Source organism: Pungitius pungitius, chromosome 7, assembly GCF_949316345.1.
Source record: "Pungitius pungitius chromosome 7, fPunPun2.1, whole genome shotgun sequence".
NCBI classification, from domain to species: Eukaryota; Metazoa; Chordata; class Actinopteri; order Perciformes; family Gasterosteidae; genus Pungitius; species Pungitius pungitius.
The window spans coordinates 13,971,103-13,987,427 of NC_084906.1; the positions used below are offsets into that span (position 1 = coordinate 13,971,103).

A 16,325-nucleotide genomic window follows, 5' to 3' on the forward strand; every position below is an offset into this window, starting at 1 on the left:
CTTTTAAGGGTTGAGTTGAGTTTTGCGAGGTCCATCCCTGGTGTATTCCCCTCCCACTTATCTTCCATATCATCAGTGTCAGCAGGGTTACGTTTCCCACAGGCATTTAATGCTTTCATTGCCCGTTTCAACATTTTACAAGACAAGTAAAGTCCTTTTTTCTTGTTACTCAATGCTTTCCTTTTTCCAAATGGGTTTTGACTTAGTAAAAATGTTGGGAAAAATGGCAAAAGAAGATGGATACGGTAATAATATTATTCAATCGTATGCATACTGTTGATTAAATCCCTAATATTTATGTCAGTTAGAGGGATTTTGTTCCACACATGGTAAAAGTATTATTGTAAAATGAACAGAAATGAGGTTCACAGAGAATCATCCAAATAGTTATACTTATTGATGGATGGTATGTGTAACAAGCAGGGAACCCGCCGAGCTCTTATATAACAGCAAATGTAATACAATAATCAAAGCACATGTATTGTACATGCTAACACAAAACATAAGGGTGGAAGAGGAGTCAGGAAGAGTGCTCTTAGAACAGCAAACCCATGCTGTCAGCAGAGTAATGAGTCTGTTTGGCTCCTCGTGTGGCTGAGAGGAGCCATAGTGGAACGACTGACCCCGTCTCTTAGCAGTTAAATGATGTCTTCCAGCTTTCAAAAAGCCATGTGGCTTACCGACAGAAAGTTCCCCTCCGATACCATTGTTGTGAGGACACCAAGCTATTGGGCTCAAATGTGCTTGGTGCAGTGGGGGGGAATGGAGACAGGGGACAGTGCTGTAAATTAACTAATATTGGTCTCATTTTGTACCAAAAATAAAACAGGATTGGAAAATGTTTTTTTTTGCATAAAATAACAATGAACCTAGATTAATCCATTCCAGCAATACATTTAGAAAAGAGAATCTGTTACATTACATTACATGTCATTTAGCTGACGCTTTTATCCAAAGCAACTTACATTGCATTGTAACCCATGCTTTACATTTCAAAAATCTTAGTTTCTTGTAACTTTCTTTAAACGATGGTAATCATGCTGAGGACATCATGTGTTTCATGTTTAGAGAAGGGTGAGGTTTCTGCTTAGATAACCTGACATGGATCTGTGGGTGATTGGGGCTTAAATACAGGTGGGGGTAATTGTAAACTAATCTCAGCTGTGGGGGGGGGGGGGGGGGGGGTAGTAGGGGGGAAGTACAGTGGTTAAAAGAATGAAACAGGAAGTTATTCTCTTCGAGTTATTCCCATTGCGTTCACCCTTTGTTATGAATTCATTGATATATATATATATATATATACTGTACTGTATATATATATATATATATACTGTACTGTATATATATATATATATATATATATATATATATATACATATATATATATATATATATATATACAGTACAGTACATATACATGTATATACAGTATATTCTGGTTCTCTAAGTTTTGTAATGCCAATTCTCAAAAGGAGAAAATCGAAATATTGAGAGGATTTGTGGTTATAGTTATCTAAAATGTTCTTGTTATGTTCAGGCAAAGCATGCAATGCAGATAATGGAAAGATCATGGTCTAGGTATAGAAAAAAAAAACACACTGACCATTCAGTCAGCCTAACCCTAAACAACCAAAACCTAAAAAAAAAAAAACGTAACCAGAGACAGGTGGTCCACTTTGTCGACTCGCCATCTACCTGAACACCTCACTGCGACTACTTTGAGGTAAAGGATTGTTTAGTGCTTCCTTCTCTCAAAACAGTGTGGCCTCAGAACGTTATCTATACAACAATTACATGTGTCAACATAATTGAGGAAACAAATTAACACTATATAAACATTTTAAAGGCAGATGTTTAAAGTCTAAATGTAAATTTTCCAATCTCCCCTCCCAGGCTTTTGCCTTGTACAGAAATGTGAATGTCTCATGGGGGTTGCTGCTCTATAGAATCCCAAGAGTGGTACAAGCTGTCAGATTGCACGACTACTGCAATATCTCTGACACACGGCGTTCCTAATTATAAGCTACTACCGGCCAGCCCAGCACTTTTTTGAGGTCATGTCTTCAACGGCGCTGACATGACTGCAGACATTCCTTCCTTTGAGCTGAGAAACAACTCACCATTTGGTTTTCTCTGTAATTTGGGTCACATGACAATGAAACCGAAGGATCAAACCCACGGCAACGGGTCATACCCACAGTGCCTTATTAGTGGGAGAAGGTTATAAGGGCAACAAGAAAAATCTGTATCGTCGGCTAAGAAGCTCAAATTGAGTCTCTGGGAGTAAAGTTATACTTAAATCATTAGGCTGGATTCATTCTCATGGAATGCAAGGTGCCTCTAAATCCAACATCCAGACGGAGTGTGGACCAATAAGCCGTTCCCTGCTAACTCAAACAAGTAATTTAACTCTAAATATCTTCTCCTCATTTTCTTGGTGTCTGGGCAAATTTTCCTCATATTCTATTTTAAATAGCTGCTTTCTTTGTATATCTTTTTGTCATTGTGCCAGATTTTGGATCGGTCGGGCACATCATAAATGGCTTTTCTGCAACAGCTCTAAACTATATGCACACATTTGATGACCCTCTCTTGCCTGTCTGGGTGGCGGCCCAGATCATGATTGGGGACGGATGGCCACAGCCTCGAGAAGCATTCTTTTGGTTGGTTTTAATGCTGCAATTGCGATATGATAAAAACGATGTGTCGTCAGATCTTTTTGTCTCACTGTGTGATTTTACATCTTGTCATCTACGCCGTCTGTGATACATACATCAGCCATAGCAATCACAGTGTCTCCCCTCTCTCACGCACAGTTGTGAGAGTATGGTCAAATGTGATATACTGCACTGTCTGGTATGTCTGGATTGCATCATCACACTCTCTTGTTTGAATATTATATGGCTCCAATAAAATCGTCACACCAAACTTCCCGCTGATTATTTCTGTTTTCCTGCTTTTGTTACAGCTGGCAGACAAACTTCTCTGGCCCGTCTTCTCGGCAAGGCCATTTTTATACAGTCTTTGATTCATGAGGCGGCACACAGACTCATAAATGACCTCTGTGCCCCTAGTTCTCTCTTTCTCTGTCCATCAGGAAAGGCTGAGAAAATAATCTTTTAAATATGCGATGCAAAAACTTTGGCGAGTGTTTTGGCATGCTAGAGGGGCAATATTTTATGAGTACAACACAAACAAGGCCAGGAAGTTTAGACAATTTCCAGATTATGAAGGCCTTTTTAACTGCTAAATTACCAGACACACAGTATCCTTAAGTTGTAAATTGCATCCATCTCAGACAAAAGGTCAGCACACAAGATAACATAGAAAGAGTCTGAAAGGAAGACGGGTGATTTCGAAAAAAAAAAAAAACAGGTTTCTCGAACAGTTTGTTCGAGAAACAGAAAAGCGTCTGTGGAACACAGACAGTGACAGGTAGAAACAGGCAATAACTAAAAAGTGTGGTTACTGACACTCAGGAACAGGGATAAGGGCCTAAATGCTGTCACCAAGGCCCATCTGTACAGTAAAATGGGGGAAATAGAAAAAGCAAGTAGACTCCTACAGTAGATAAGCAGGCAGGTACAACTACAACTACAAGGTAATCACACCAGGTACTAGTAGGTAACAGGATTTCCACGAAATACCAAAAAGCAAGAACTATTGTAGACTAGTCGTTATCTGAGAAGGTGTGTCCAAACTTCTGACTGGACCTGAATGTTGAACTCCAGGTCTCTCCCCAGGTGCTTCACAGCCGTCCCCTGCTCCTAAAATACTGGACGGGTTACGCGAGGAGGTCCGATTTCCTATATGCGGCGTGTTAATTATACTTTTGTCTGGTAAAGCCGTTGTTATCTAGCTCCACGTGCATTCACTTATTGAAAGATAAAAACAAGTTTGAATAATAGGATATCAAAGCTCTTGCTGTGATGGACACAGTTTGTGGTTTACAGGGTGCTGCGGAGCCAAGGTTGACTAAGCTAGGCGGTATTTTGCAGCATTGCCTCTCGGGTATTCTAATGTCGACTGAACAGAGACGTGATGGAGGCCAACAAGGACTTTGCATCATGTAGACGGGTGTGAAGGGTCATCAGAGGTCATGCAGACGCCTTCAATCCTTCCTAGTGATTCACAGTTTAATGTCCACACCTCCCACTCACTTCTTTTTCACCTCATCTGTTGCCATTTGTTCCCCACCGGGGCCAGATTTCCCCCCCCCCCCCATCTCTGTCTCTAGTGCCCTTTACTTTGTGTCGGCAAATTTACATAGCCAAACAAGACTCTTCTAATCAGAAGCACATGTCCGGGGTGGAACATTCTTTTATCCGCAAATCGTTGCGGAATAGAATAAAAATATTATGTTCTCTATTATGAGAGCTGAAAAACGAATGAACAGCAACAATGGACTATCTAGGAGACAAAAATCAAGCTGGAGTCACATCGATTTCTCCAATCATAGAGTGAGAAGATTTAGTTATAATTACTGAAACGTACATGTTAAATTTAAAGAGCATTTTATCCTCAAACATATTATACAGAGCGGGCAAAAAACTCTCTAGTGCCATCCTGCACTATTTCACATTACTTTTGTTTCATTAAAATAGCTTTTTCCCTCTCAGCTTTTGTCTTACTTTCTCAACTTTTCTTCTAAAGGATGTCATTTGCCAAAAAAGGCAGATAGATAAACACACTTTCAGCTACGGAATTTCAAAAAAGGAAAGAGGGGAAGTGCAATGCTTTTTTTTTCTCCAGCAGAACTTATTGGATTACAGTTGCTAACTCTTGTGTTTCATATTATGATTATTAATTCCAGTTCCTCCTAAAAAAATCTCCCAGTGAAGCTATCGAACTGCTGTCCAAAAACCGACTGACTATACATCCAACCCTCCACCCGACACTCATGCAGTAGACACTCACATAAACACTGACTCCTTCAGGCCTTTGCATGCTTATCCATCCAACCTGACAGTGAGACTGACACAGCCACCAACTGTGTACACGTGTCACCTTGCGTTTACATGTAAACATGGTGGCAATTAAAAGGCATTAACCTATAAAAAAATAACCGTGGCCACATAAATCAACGTCCCGTGATTTACGGTACGACCTCTTCACAAGTAGAAATGTAGCGAGTTGAAGAGGCCTCTTTCCTCCTGCATATTTGTCTGATACAAGATGCTGAATGTCCTGATACTCTGAATGGTCCAGGCTGGTACATCCGCCTTTCACTCTCACACGGTGTCTCTCTCTCCCGCTCTCCTTTGCCCTTGTTTGCCATTTTAAAAACATTTGGGAAGCGTCCAGTTTTGGGTCACTGCCTGTGGCACTCCAGGTTGAACATGTAGACTTGAGCTGTGCTGTGCATACTATGAGCTTCGGACAAAGAGAGAAACGTGTAGCGCTCAGAGGGAAGCGTATGTAGCCCTCCTAAAGGGAATGTGGCGTAGTTGGCTTTCACTCTGCACTTAATTCAACTCAGCTCTGACCAAATAACTTAATAACTGGCCAGATTGAGCGGACAAAATCTGTCCAGTTTCCCCTCTATCAACAAAGGTATAAAATAACATTTGATCATTGAGCCTTGTCCAAAAATGTACTTTAGATCAATCATATCAAGATGAAGATCGAGTCTGAATTTGATGTCTGGGGAAAACTTGTGCATCTCTGCAGCATAGTGACCCATTAAACCAACCTGGTCCAGAAACTATTATTTTCAGCCACAAGTTCATTCAAAACAGCGATCTATAAACATGAAAATTAATCATTCTAAATATTTCCCCAGTAATGATAAATAAATACTATTTGATATTCCAGCACTGAACTATGTTCGAGTTCCAGTCATGCATTTGGATACACACATCTAAGTGGGTAACAGCTGCAAACTGTACATAGCCTTCCACGTGTACATCACCTAATTATCATGATTAGAGACATTGTTTGCATCAACCCTTCCTCATGCTTCTTTTAATGTGCAGCTCTGTAATTCTTAGTGGGTAAAGAATGCAAGCCTCTTTCTTGCTGAGACGACCCATTATTTCCCAAAGAGCTGTTGGCTTCCTTCAAGCAAAAGACAAGAACCGGACATTTTCTCTTGATATCAAATCATAGTCATCATTGTTAAGCATTATAACATTATTAAACCGCACCATTTCTGGAGTACCAAATCGTCCAGTGCCACAGTAAGAGATGACCTTTTCATGACAAATGGAGTTGACATGAGTTAACTGGAGGGTTGTGTCCACTAAATGTCTGCGGGGCATGCGGGGGTGTTTGAAACCATCTTTAAGTGCAATGCTTTTCATACTCTGTGTTGAGCTGTGCATTTGCTGTGTGGGTGGGAAACGATCACAAAACCACCACAAGTCAGACAGTGTCAATATTGTGAATCACAGAAAAAGTCTCATTTGCAAAAAAACAACAACAAAGTTTTGTGTATTATATGTTTTACTTTCCTGATGCTAGAAGGATGAATGATGTTGTTGTTGCCGATGCTTTTCATTTCATTACATTGTGAAATACCTTTGTGATGATCTATTTTCCGTTTTCATATTTGGTATTGGACAAGGACAGTGATAGATGAGTGGAAAAACATTTGTTTTTTAGTTTTTCTAACATATAAGTTGAAACGCTCTAAATTGGCTGTTTACTACAGAGGGTTCTGTCTTTCCTTCTTAATGCCATAGCATAGGATTAAACTAAAATAGTGGATTTCACATAAAATGCACTGTACAGTGAAGTTACGGTATAATATTTGTTTTACAAATTAGTAAATGAAAAAATTAATCTGTTGCAAATTCAAATTTCCACGACATTGGTCATTATTTGACATTTCATACAACATAAGCCTCAGATTATCTTACTCTTGCAAGTACTTTGCTTTGATAATTATAGTAGTCAAGTTTCTCAGTGGTATGAGACACCGTCCTGTACGTCAGACACAAGCAAACACACACACACACACACACACACACACACACACACATTACTTCCTACTTTGCCTGCGTATTCAGCCTGTGACTCAGTCATCTCAGTAAATCCAGTCTGTCCAATCGATTAGCCCCCGCTCTCAGTACTCGGCTAATGCTGGAGCTCCTGCGAACACCTTCCTTCCCACCTGTTCTGTGCAGATAGGCCGTCGGTCGTCTGCATTCGTCTCGCCGCGTCTGCAGTGACGTCAACTAAAAAGCAATGTGATAATGTGCAGAAAGTTTCAATGAATTCGTACCGTGCCTTTCTTTCTTTTGCTCTCCCATCGGTCAGTGTTGAACGTCTGATGGGGAGCAGCTCTTTGTAGGAGACCGAGGCTGGCATCTGTCTGTAAATACAAGCAGCTCTGAAACGTACTGATAAGACGGTGGGGGCCACTGAGCAACAGCAACAGCTTACGGATTCAGGCCTGTGTCTCCTCCAATGCTCCCAGATGGGAGGAGCCTCCCATTGGTTTTTGCCTGGTTTTAGTGGCTGGATGTGATTGTGATGAAGCCTTTGCTAGAAAGAGATCACACTTTAGAGGTGACCTTTTCCTTGAAGTAGTAAAGCTTTCTGTTTAATACAAATGACGGAACTTGAATGAAAGAAAACGGAGCATTTCTCAATACTGAGACGATTTTGTCTTATTCGTAGGCAACAAGTAAGCCAAGCTATTGAATGAATGTTATTGAACTGCATGCACAAAATGCTATAATTAAGTAAAGACACATTTCTGTGTAAAACTGGGTAGTTCAAGACCAATGCCAAACTACCAATTACCAAAACAGATGAGAAACATCTTGTTAACAAAGACAGAGGGACCTGTCAGCCTTGAATCAAGCCCTGACATCTTGGCAACTATGGATAGTCTGGGCATAAAGCTAATATGCATAACACAAGAGTCTGTTAGGGATCCGTGAAGGGAATTAGTCGTAGCAGGTCGGCTTGGCAGTTGCAAAGGCCTCGCAAGCCAGCCAGCCAAGAGCTGTACGTCTGATGCATCTGAAGATGGAGACTAGTGGAACAATGGAATGTGGGTCGGCAAGGCGTATATTATGATGTTTTGCATGTCTGGAATCGCACCCGAAGGACCAGAATAGTTATTGGCCATCTGTTATCAAATATACTATTTAATGAACGCTACAACGAATGAAATGTCATACATTTCCGAAGACCAGCCAACAGTAAGTGATGTTTTTTTATGCCATCTGACAACAGAAACGGAACATTTGTGTAAGTAAGTCAAACTACATCCTGACATTGTCAGCTAAGACAAAGACAAACATTTGGCAGCAGATTGTCTCCAACTGCCAGAGAACAGAGAGTTCTGTTTGATGTAGTGGACATTAATCGTAGCTATAGAGTCAAGGCCCAATTCCAAAAGTATATGCTGTATAATACACACATAAATTCAAATCCCATAATACAATGCTCTCATAAAACTGTGGCGTGCAAGATATTTTGTTACTACAGACCTGCTCGTGATCATTCATGTTGCTTAAGTCCCAAAACATACGACAAATGACCCAGAAAAGTCAGAGAAATGTACTTCAATAATACTGATCAGAGAAACAGGCTTAGTAGACACTGTTTAAGCGGAAAAATCTAACATGAGGATAACTGAACAAAAAAAAATAATCCAACGCTTTGTTTTTTAATCCAATCACGGCTCTTTGCATTCAGTTGTTTACCTTGCAAAAACATGCCTGTGTATTAAAAAGCTTTTCCTGACCATTTGCTGTTTGTTTACATTTAAGTCACTAAGAATATTACCAGGATGAGAAATATTTTAGACATTTAATAATGCATTGAATGTATTTTGTGATGAACTGATCATCTCATACATTTCATATTTAATGGACCTGCTGCTGCTGCAGATGTCTGCACACGGTCAACATTATTGTTTGTATTGTGTATTATACTTCATCTAATAACTATTTCTCTCCTCTGCTATTTTTAGCGGTGATCTTTACTACTAATGTTTTATTTTATTAATGGCTCATTTGTTCAATATAATATTTGTAAAGTTGTTTCGTACAATGCACCATTTGAGTGTGAATTAAATGTTCTGTATTTTAAAAAAAGGTGCAGCGCAGCCTGTACAATGCGCTCTGTTTTGGAATGCCAAAAGGATTAAATGCGCTTCGAAGTGGAGTTGGTGTATTAAGCCCTTTGAGTGGGCCATTTCTATTTCTGTTATAATTTGTTGAATCACAGATTTAAAGTAGAACAAATGACAAAACCAGAAAACACAGAAGAGAGAAAGAGGACGGACCGTGACTTATGAGGAAAACAGTGCAAATGTTGAGATACACGCCTCTTTGCTCTGTTCAAATGTCGGTGAGCTGCAGTGAAACAGACGGAGAGTGAAGGTGAACACAGGCAGACGTTGACTGACGCACACTGGGCCTTTTTCTGCATGACTGCAGGTACATGGTGCAGGCTGCAGCGGGGCAGAGCGCAGATGGTGCCTTTTGAGGTGGGAGGTTGAAATGTAGAAAGGTGGACGAGCTGTGTGTGTGGGAGACTGGGTGGGTGTGCGTGCGTGCGTGTGTGTGTGTGTGTGTGAGCATGGGTGGGTGTGCGTGTGTGTGTGTGTGTATCTACGTGTAGCCATAAGGCTCTGGCTGAGGACTTTGGACCACAGCTCAATTCTAAAGAGGGAATACCGTGAAATTCCTCCTACTGATGGCGATTGATCTGTAGTTGTGCATTTTCCTGGAAATTATATCATTACATTACATTACTTTACATGTCATTTAGCTGACGCTTTTATCCAAAGCGACTTTCAATAAGTGCATTTCAACAATAAGGACAAACTCAGGACAACGAGAAACAAGAAAGTACAATTTCATCAAATAAGCCGATTTACAACTTGTTATAGATAAAAACCGTTACAAGTACGTAGACTGGACCCGATCCATGTTTTGAACTGGATGCAGGCAGCTACTGGTAAGCAGTAAAGAAGTGAAGAGTGTGGGAGAATTTGGGAAGGTTAAAGACCAGTTGAGCTCTGCATTCTGCATGAGCTGCAGAGGTCGAATGGCGGTATCATCTGGCTAGCTGAAAGGGATGGAACTGGTTACCTACTCATCCAGATCTTTACTCATGAACCATGGTTTCTTCATTTATCTTAATTGTTCACAATAGAACATCTATTTCTTATATTTAATGTCCCATTTTAGGGTGCATATTTTCAAATTAGCGAACCTTACTTTAGAATACTTTCCATGTTAAATAATCCCTCCATATGCCTCTCGGAACTGTCAGAGGAAATGGTCGAAGTTGTCCCAAATTAGGATTCAAAGCTCTTCAAGCCTGAATGTGACTCGTTCTTAAATTTGTTGATAAATGAGCTAATGTTGCCATCTAGTGGTCATTGATCTTTCATATGTGTTTATTACCAAATGCAAATGCTCTTAACCTAGGAAGAAAACCCACTTGAATAATTTTGCATTAATGGCCTATTTCCCTTATATTAGAAAATGAAGCATTGAAGTATTAAATAAAAATAAACTTTAATTTATGAAGGCATGTATTTCATTTTATGGGTGCATGTTGAGGAAGAGGTACAAACAGCGTGTCAAATATGTTGAATTAAAAAAAAAGCTACACTTAGATGTTCTTTCCAAATGCAAATCTTTATTGTCATCAATTCATACACTTCTAATTCATTTTTCTTTGAATATGGCGGCATCTGTGAACCATTTTCTTTCCACGTTTTTCTTGCCCATCTCCCACAATTTAGTGAGAAGCAGAGTCCCACTTTTGGCTGTGGTCAGGAGATATTCCTTGTTGTCTGGGTACTTTGTGACATTGTACCGGCCGTACACCAGAGACTGGCACAAGCGGCCGAGCACCAGCAGGAAGAGGGAATCCTTTTCCTCATCGCTGAGCACCATGATGCTCTCCCAGCCAGCCAACACCGCCCCGCCCACATGCAAAGGACTGGGGTTCTCCATCATCATGTACGCAATTGTTATGGCCACTTCAAATACATAGCAATCAATCATGAGCTGAGAAAAGTCCAGCACGCCCGACACCTCATGCCTCCCGTTGTCTACAGGTGTGACAATGATGTTCTGGTCGCTCATGTCTCCGTGTATTATCCCTGGGAAAGAAACCACAGAAAAACATTCATTTAAGGGGAAAATGTGCATTCGTTTGAATGAAGCCAAAGTTCAGTCATTTATGTCCATATTTGGTACCATAAAAATCTTGGGTGTGCCAACACTTACACAATAAAATAATACATATTTTTTTGTTTTTGAGTTTCTTGTTGCAGCGTCGATAACTTTTTCTCTGTGCCCATTGGTAATGGACAGGTGTCAAGAACAGAAAAAAAACAGTTGCCTACTATCAGATACTATGAGTGTAGTAAGAGTAAAATAAAATGGAAATGTAGCAAATAAGTGAACTCTATCAAGCAAATAAGTGCAAATGCAGGGTGAATTGATCATGGATTATGGGCTCTTCACTGTGAGTGAAGCCCTTTCAATTCATTTAATTGGATCAAACTTCCCATTAGTCCATCCAATAGTTGGATGACTGTACAGTAATAACCACAAATTTCAATCATGTGCTAGAGGTCAGTAGGATTCACTCTTTGGGGTCTATGAATGTCTGGACAACATGTGAAAATGTTTTAATTATCTATATTACCTTTACGGAGAGAGACAATTCTGGGTGCCACGTGTAACTTATACTGTTCAATGACCGCTTTGATCACTATCTGCAGGGGGTCTCCATCCATCACTGACAGGTAGTCGTGTATGAGAGGAATGTTGGATAAACTCCAAATCCCCTTATTCTCATGTAAGACATCTAAGTTTGGAGATACCAGCTGAAAAAAGTTTCAATACAAGTGATTATGCATTTTTTTGCAATTTTACGACTTTTTAGATACTATTTTGAGATTCATTAACCAGTGTAATCAGACTGAAAAAAGGATGGATACAAAGCTTGTACGGGTAATAATATATTCATTTAAAATAACCCATCAACTCTAAATTGGGTATACAATTGGGTATTTTGCAGATACTATAAAACCTAAACATTGAATTGTAAGGCACTAAATATGTTTGAGACAACAGGGAAAAAGCTGCAAAAGCTCAAAAAAGATCTATGAGCTGAAATGTAGAAGTTTAAGACATTTAACTGACTTGTTTCAATGTCGTATCGATGACTGCAGCCAACTTGCCGATGTGATAAAGGTCTTGCACGGTGACTGGAGATTCTGCCACAGTTTTTCCAGGGAGATATGTCATCAGCCTCACACAGTAGGTCTGAGCACCGTGTCCACAGTCTAATAACAGAATGAAGATGCAAAAACAGGGAGATATTCATTTACAGTGTCGGTTAGGGTGCATCAAATTTGAATGGGAAAATTTAATCTCAAAATGTCAATTTGGCTGGCATTGCATTTTGTTCCAATTAACATAAAAATGACTTTTGCAAAGTTTGGAGGAATTCTATTGAGATTTAGGGGTGCCACCTAACACATGAACTTTGGCGAAATTACGAAAATGTGCAATTTTTAGTCTAATTGCAAAAAGTTTGACCTGGAAATGCTGAATACTGTGAACTTTTATACAGTAAAAGTGTTCTATAGGGTTAATAAATTGAAATTTGTTTGCTTGCCCTTTGGGCATCTTGGGAATTTCTCAGAATTCAACTTTCAAGATTCTCAATTCATTTGTCCTATTGAAAACATGAATGAGGTCAATGGGACATGTTCACGTGGCCTTACCCTGAATTTAGTGCAGCAGTGATGGATGTCAGACATACATATAAAGTTTAATGGACCTTATTGTTAAATACAAGGGTACTTACATACTGAAAAAAAGAACAAACCCTCTCTTAGTGGCTAACTCACTGGCAACTAACAGGGCCTTAAACTTCAAACTTAATTGCTCAGTCTGTGCCAGAGTCTGTTCCGCTGAGAAACACCACCAGTGAGAAAGAGCTAGGAAATGGAACCTGAACTCTGAACCTAGCCAGTGCGTTTCCCCCCAGATATGTCTACCCACCCGCCACCCAAGAGTAACCATCCTATTCAGGGATTAGCTTGAGTTTGCAGCGGCAAAGGTTTGGCTGTTGGTTGCGGTCATGTTCAACTGCCTGCAGCACATTCTGCAGGTGCTGCTCCTTCCTTGCCATCGCGACAAAGTCGGATGTGAGCTTGACGCTCGGCACAGTCATTGACCACGTTCATTGCACGTACATTGACTTCAATTTTTTTGAACGCAGCATTGGTCGCCTGGTGACCGTGATGACTCCACCTTCAGGTCTGCAAAAACCAGTGTGGTGCCGGCACCCAGACCGAAGCAGTGGTCTGCCCAGTGAGAGCTGTATGGCAATGCAGGCTGCGGTGAGATGGCCAGTGTTTGACGCAGTGGTGTCAAATGCCATGTTGACAACCTGGTCAGCACACCACCAGTCCTGCAGCAACTTGCATGTCAACCGGGCAATGATCCCTCCACATGTCTCATTGGTCTGTTTCTTATAAGCCTCCCGGCCTCCCGGCTTATAAGAAACAGACCAATGAGACATGTGGAGGGATCATTACCAAGCAGTTTCATCCGCTCTGCATCTCCAACAACCACTGTAAGACGCTCCAACTGCCGCACATTGCTGAGCATCGGTGTTAACTTGCTGTCCCAGTGTAGGGTGCACAATGGAGGTTGTGTCCACTGCTTGTGCTGTTCCTCACTGATGGTCTCCAGCACTTGGCGTCTTGCTCGGTCAGCTGTTGCGTAAGATGCAGAGAGATGTGTACATTCACCACCCGACTCTGCAACAAGACCACGCGTGAAGGCAGCCTGTTGCCTTGGTGACATCTTCAACCTTATAGCCAGTGACACGACACTTGGTCAGCTAAGGATGTCATGTGGAATGAAGACGTTTGTTCCAGTGTTCTTATGGTTCACCCAAAGATGGTGGATAGACTGTGTTAGTATCCTCCTCTGACTCCTACTCACTCTCCGACTCCAAGCTGGACATTGCCGTCATCTCCTCCAGCTCCTTTTCACAATGGTACTGCCTGGCTGCTGCGGCAGCTTGATGCTCCTCTCGCCGCTTCACCTTCAGTTGCAGCTTTTTGTCCAATACACCAAATGTGGCCACTCTGTCAGTCTTCATGCTGGCCAAGAAAACTCGGTCTTCTGGGTTCAATCAGCTTTTCAACATTTGGAGGCCACAGCGGAAATGTGGCATCAAGTCTGCACTCCATTTTCTTCAATTGTTTCGCTGTAGTCTCACTGGAGCGCTTGGCCTGGGAGATTTTCCGCAGCTTGTTGTTAGCATTGACTAAGTCTACAATCTTGTGGCATGCACGCTTGTCGCTCACCATTGGGACGTTGGCTTTCTTGTAAAATGGCCGCACCTGCTCCATATAAGATAGTAATATGTAATAATACATACCCAACACAGAAAGATCACCTCAAAAGGAAAGATCACCTCAGTTTTCTTGAGCTGTAGTATTCTTTACCTCAGATCTCCATGGCGACCATTGAGCACTGTTAACCACTTTATCCAACAAAAACAGATGAGCGGTGGTACCCCTAAATCATCATGTACTGGAAAAATATTTTGCATGTGTTGTTTCTACATATATTCGAACACTTTTAGCACCCAGCCATATCAAAATTCAAGAATTGTGTTTTTTGATGCACCCTAGTGTCGGTAAAGGTGGGTAAAGGACAGGGGGATAGTGGAACTAGGTCAGCACAAAATGATCAACAATTGTCAAGTTTAGCATTTCTAAACTGTGGCTCCAGCACGTTAAATTATTTAACAATCTACAAACAGTGTCTAAATATAATCGTTTTCCTAAAATGTATCAACTTCAACCTAAATGTTATTTGAGTTTCTGCAGGAAAATGGGCGAAGGCTCCCTCAGTTATTAGTTTAACCTCTTTAAAATTATGTGATTTGGGGTTGTTATTATTATCAGTGACATGTTGCCATTACCTATTTCCTCCATACTCATGAGCTTCCCGGTGGTGGTGGGCACGACTATCGGAGAAGGAACTCCCTCTTGGCGTAAAAAGGACATGGCCAGCGTCTGCACCTCCATCCGGGTGGGATTCATACTTTCTTCTGAGTTCATGATCTTCAGGACATACTTGTTGTCCTTGGTAACTATTAAGAAGTTCTGGTCGTTGTAACTTGGCAGGGTGGAGATCTCAGTTAAAGTCACCCCGTAAAGGCGCAGTGTGAGTTGGGTTCCTTGCTGCAGGGTGAGCATCGGCCTGTGATCAGCGCCCGGGACGATGTCTGCACACAACAGTCAAATCAAAACACAAGTTCAAACCCCCTTTTTTTAAACCTTGGCTTTTGAAAATTCCAGTTCACACCAAATGACAAGAAATCCGTTTTCAGTTCAGCCAAATTAAAAGGACTATAATGCGCAGGAAATCTTCAACAGGATTTATCTTGTAAGTGTACTTACACCTCAAAAACTCAAAATTCACTTTTTTAGTACGCTTATCTTATCTTATCTGGCATTCCTACCTGTTCGATGCTGCATGCCTGAAACTAGATTGAAATTACACACTGTGGCACTGTGTTATTTTAAATGTAGATGTCTTAAAGCATAAGACATAGAAAATAATATGATAAATATTCGTTCAACCAGGTGTTAGAGAGTTGCAGAATATAACTATATTAGTATACTTGAGTTTTTTTACTTTCCAGTAGTTTAAAAGACATTATTTGATTATGTGATCTTACCCATTTTCTCTCAGCAGATAATGCAGAAGTAGCAGCAGAAAGTGGATGAAAAAAGCCTTAAACGTGTTTGAGCACATGTGTCCGTCCTGTCTGTCAGGATGCACCAGTGAAACCTGCTCAAACCGTTTCTATTCCTAGTTACCTCAACGTCTACTTTCATTCCGCCTCTCGTCTCTGTCATCAACACTCCTCCTTGTTGACTGGCTCCCTCCCTGCGTCTCTCACACCCTCAAACTAGCCTCAGTCACACCCGTTCATAAAAAACCTGGTCTTCACCTCAACATCCCCAACTATTACAGACCGATACAGATCTGCAACCTCGCATTTCTGATTAAAACACTGAAACGCACCGTTGCCCACCTACTAAAAACTCACCTGGACTGTCACCAGCAGTACGAACCGTTTAAATCGGGATTTTAGATCTCCTCACAGTACAGGAAGCCAACTGGCCCACATGATGCAATCATCATCTCACCCATTTCACTAAACAAACCCCACCACAGCTTCTCCCTGTCCATTGATGGCAGCGCTGTCCCTGCCAAGACATGTCATCAGTATGAAGAATTAGGACTACCATTTATCATACTGAGATGCTGTATTTTCTTTGAAAATCATGGCTATAA

The 16,325-nt window shown here is 41.0% G+C and overlaps 1 protein-coding gene across 2 annotated transcripts; it reads right to left on the minus strand.

Annotated features, from left to right (window-relative positions):
* Positions 1–10,628: 10,628 nt before the first annotated feature.
* LOC119216692 (hydroxylysine kinase-like) lies at positions 10,629–16,123 on the minus strand. Of its 2 annotated transcripts, none has more exons than XM_037469762.2 (5): positions 15,703–16,123; positions 14,941–15,246; positions 12,132–12,205; positions 11,632–11,812; positions 10,629–11,080 (listed from the first exon to the last, which is right to left on the minus strand). In XM_037469762.2, the coding sequence occupies exons 1-5, from the start codon at positions 15,704–15,706 to the stop codon at positions 10,641–10,643; spliced, it is 1,005 nt and encodes a 334-aa protein (XP_037325659.2). In that variant the 5' UTR covers positions 15,707–16,123; the 3' UTR covers positions 10,629–10,640. The 2 variants fall into 2 exon arrangements, with proteins under 2 accessions (XP_037325659.2, XP_037325658.2); XM_037469761.2 differs by having other exon boundaries at positions 12,132–12,274.
* Between the last annotated feature and the right edge of the window lie 202 nt (positions 16,124–16,325).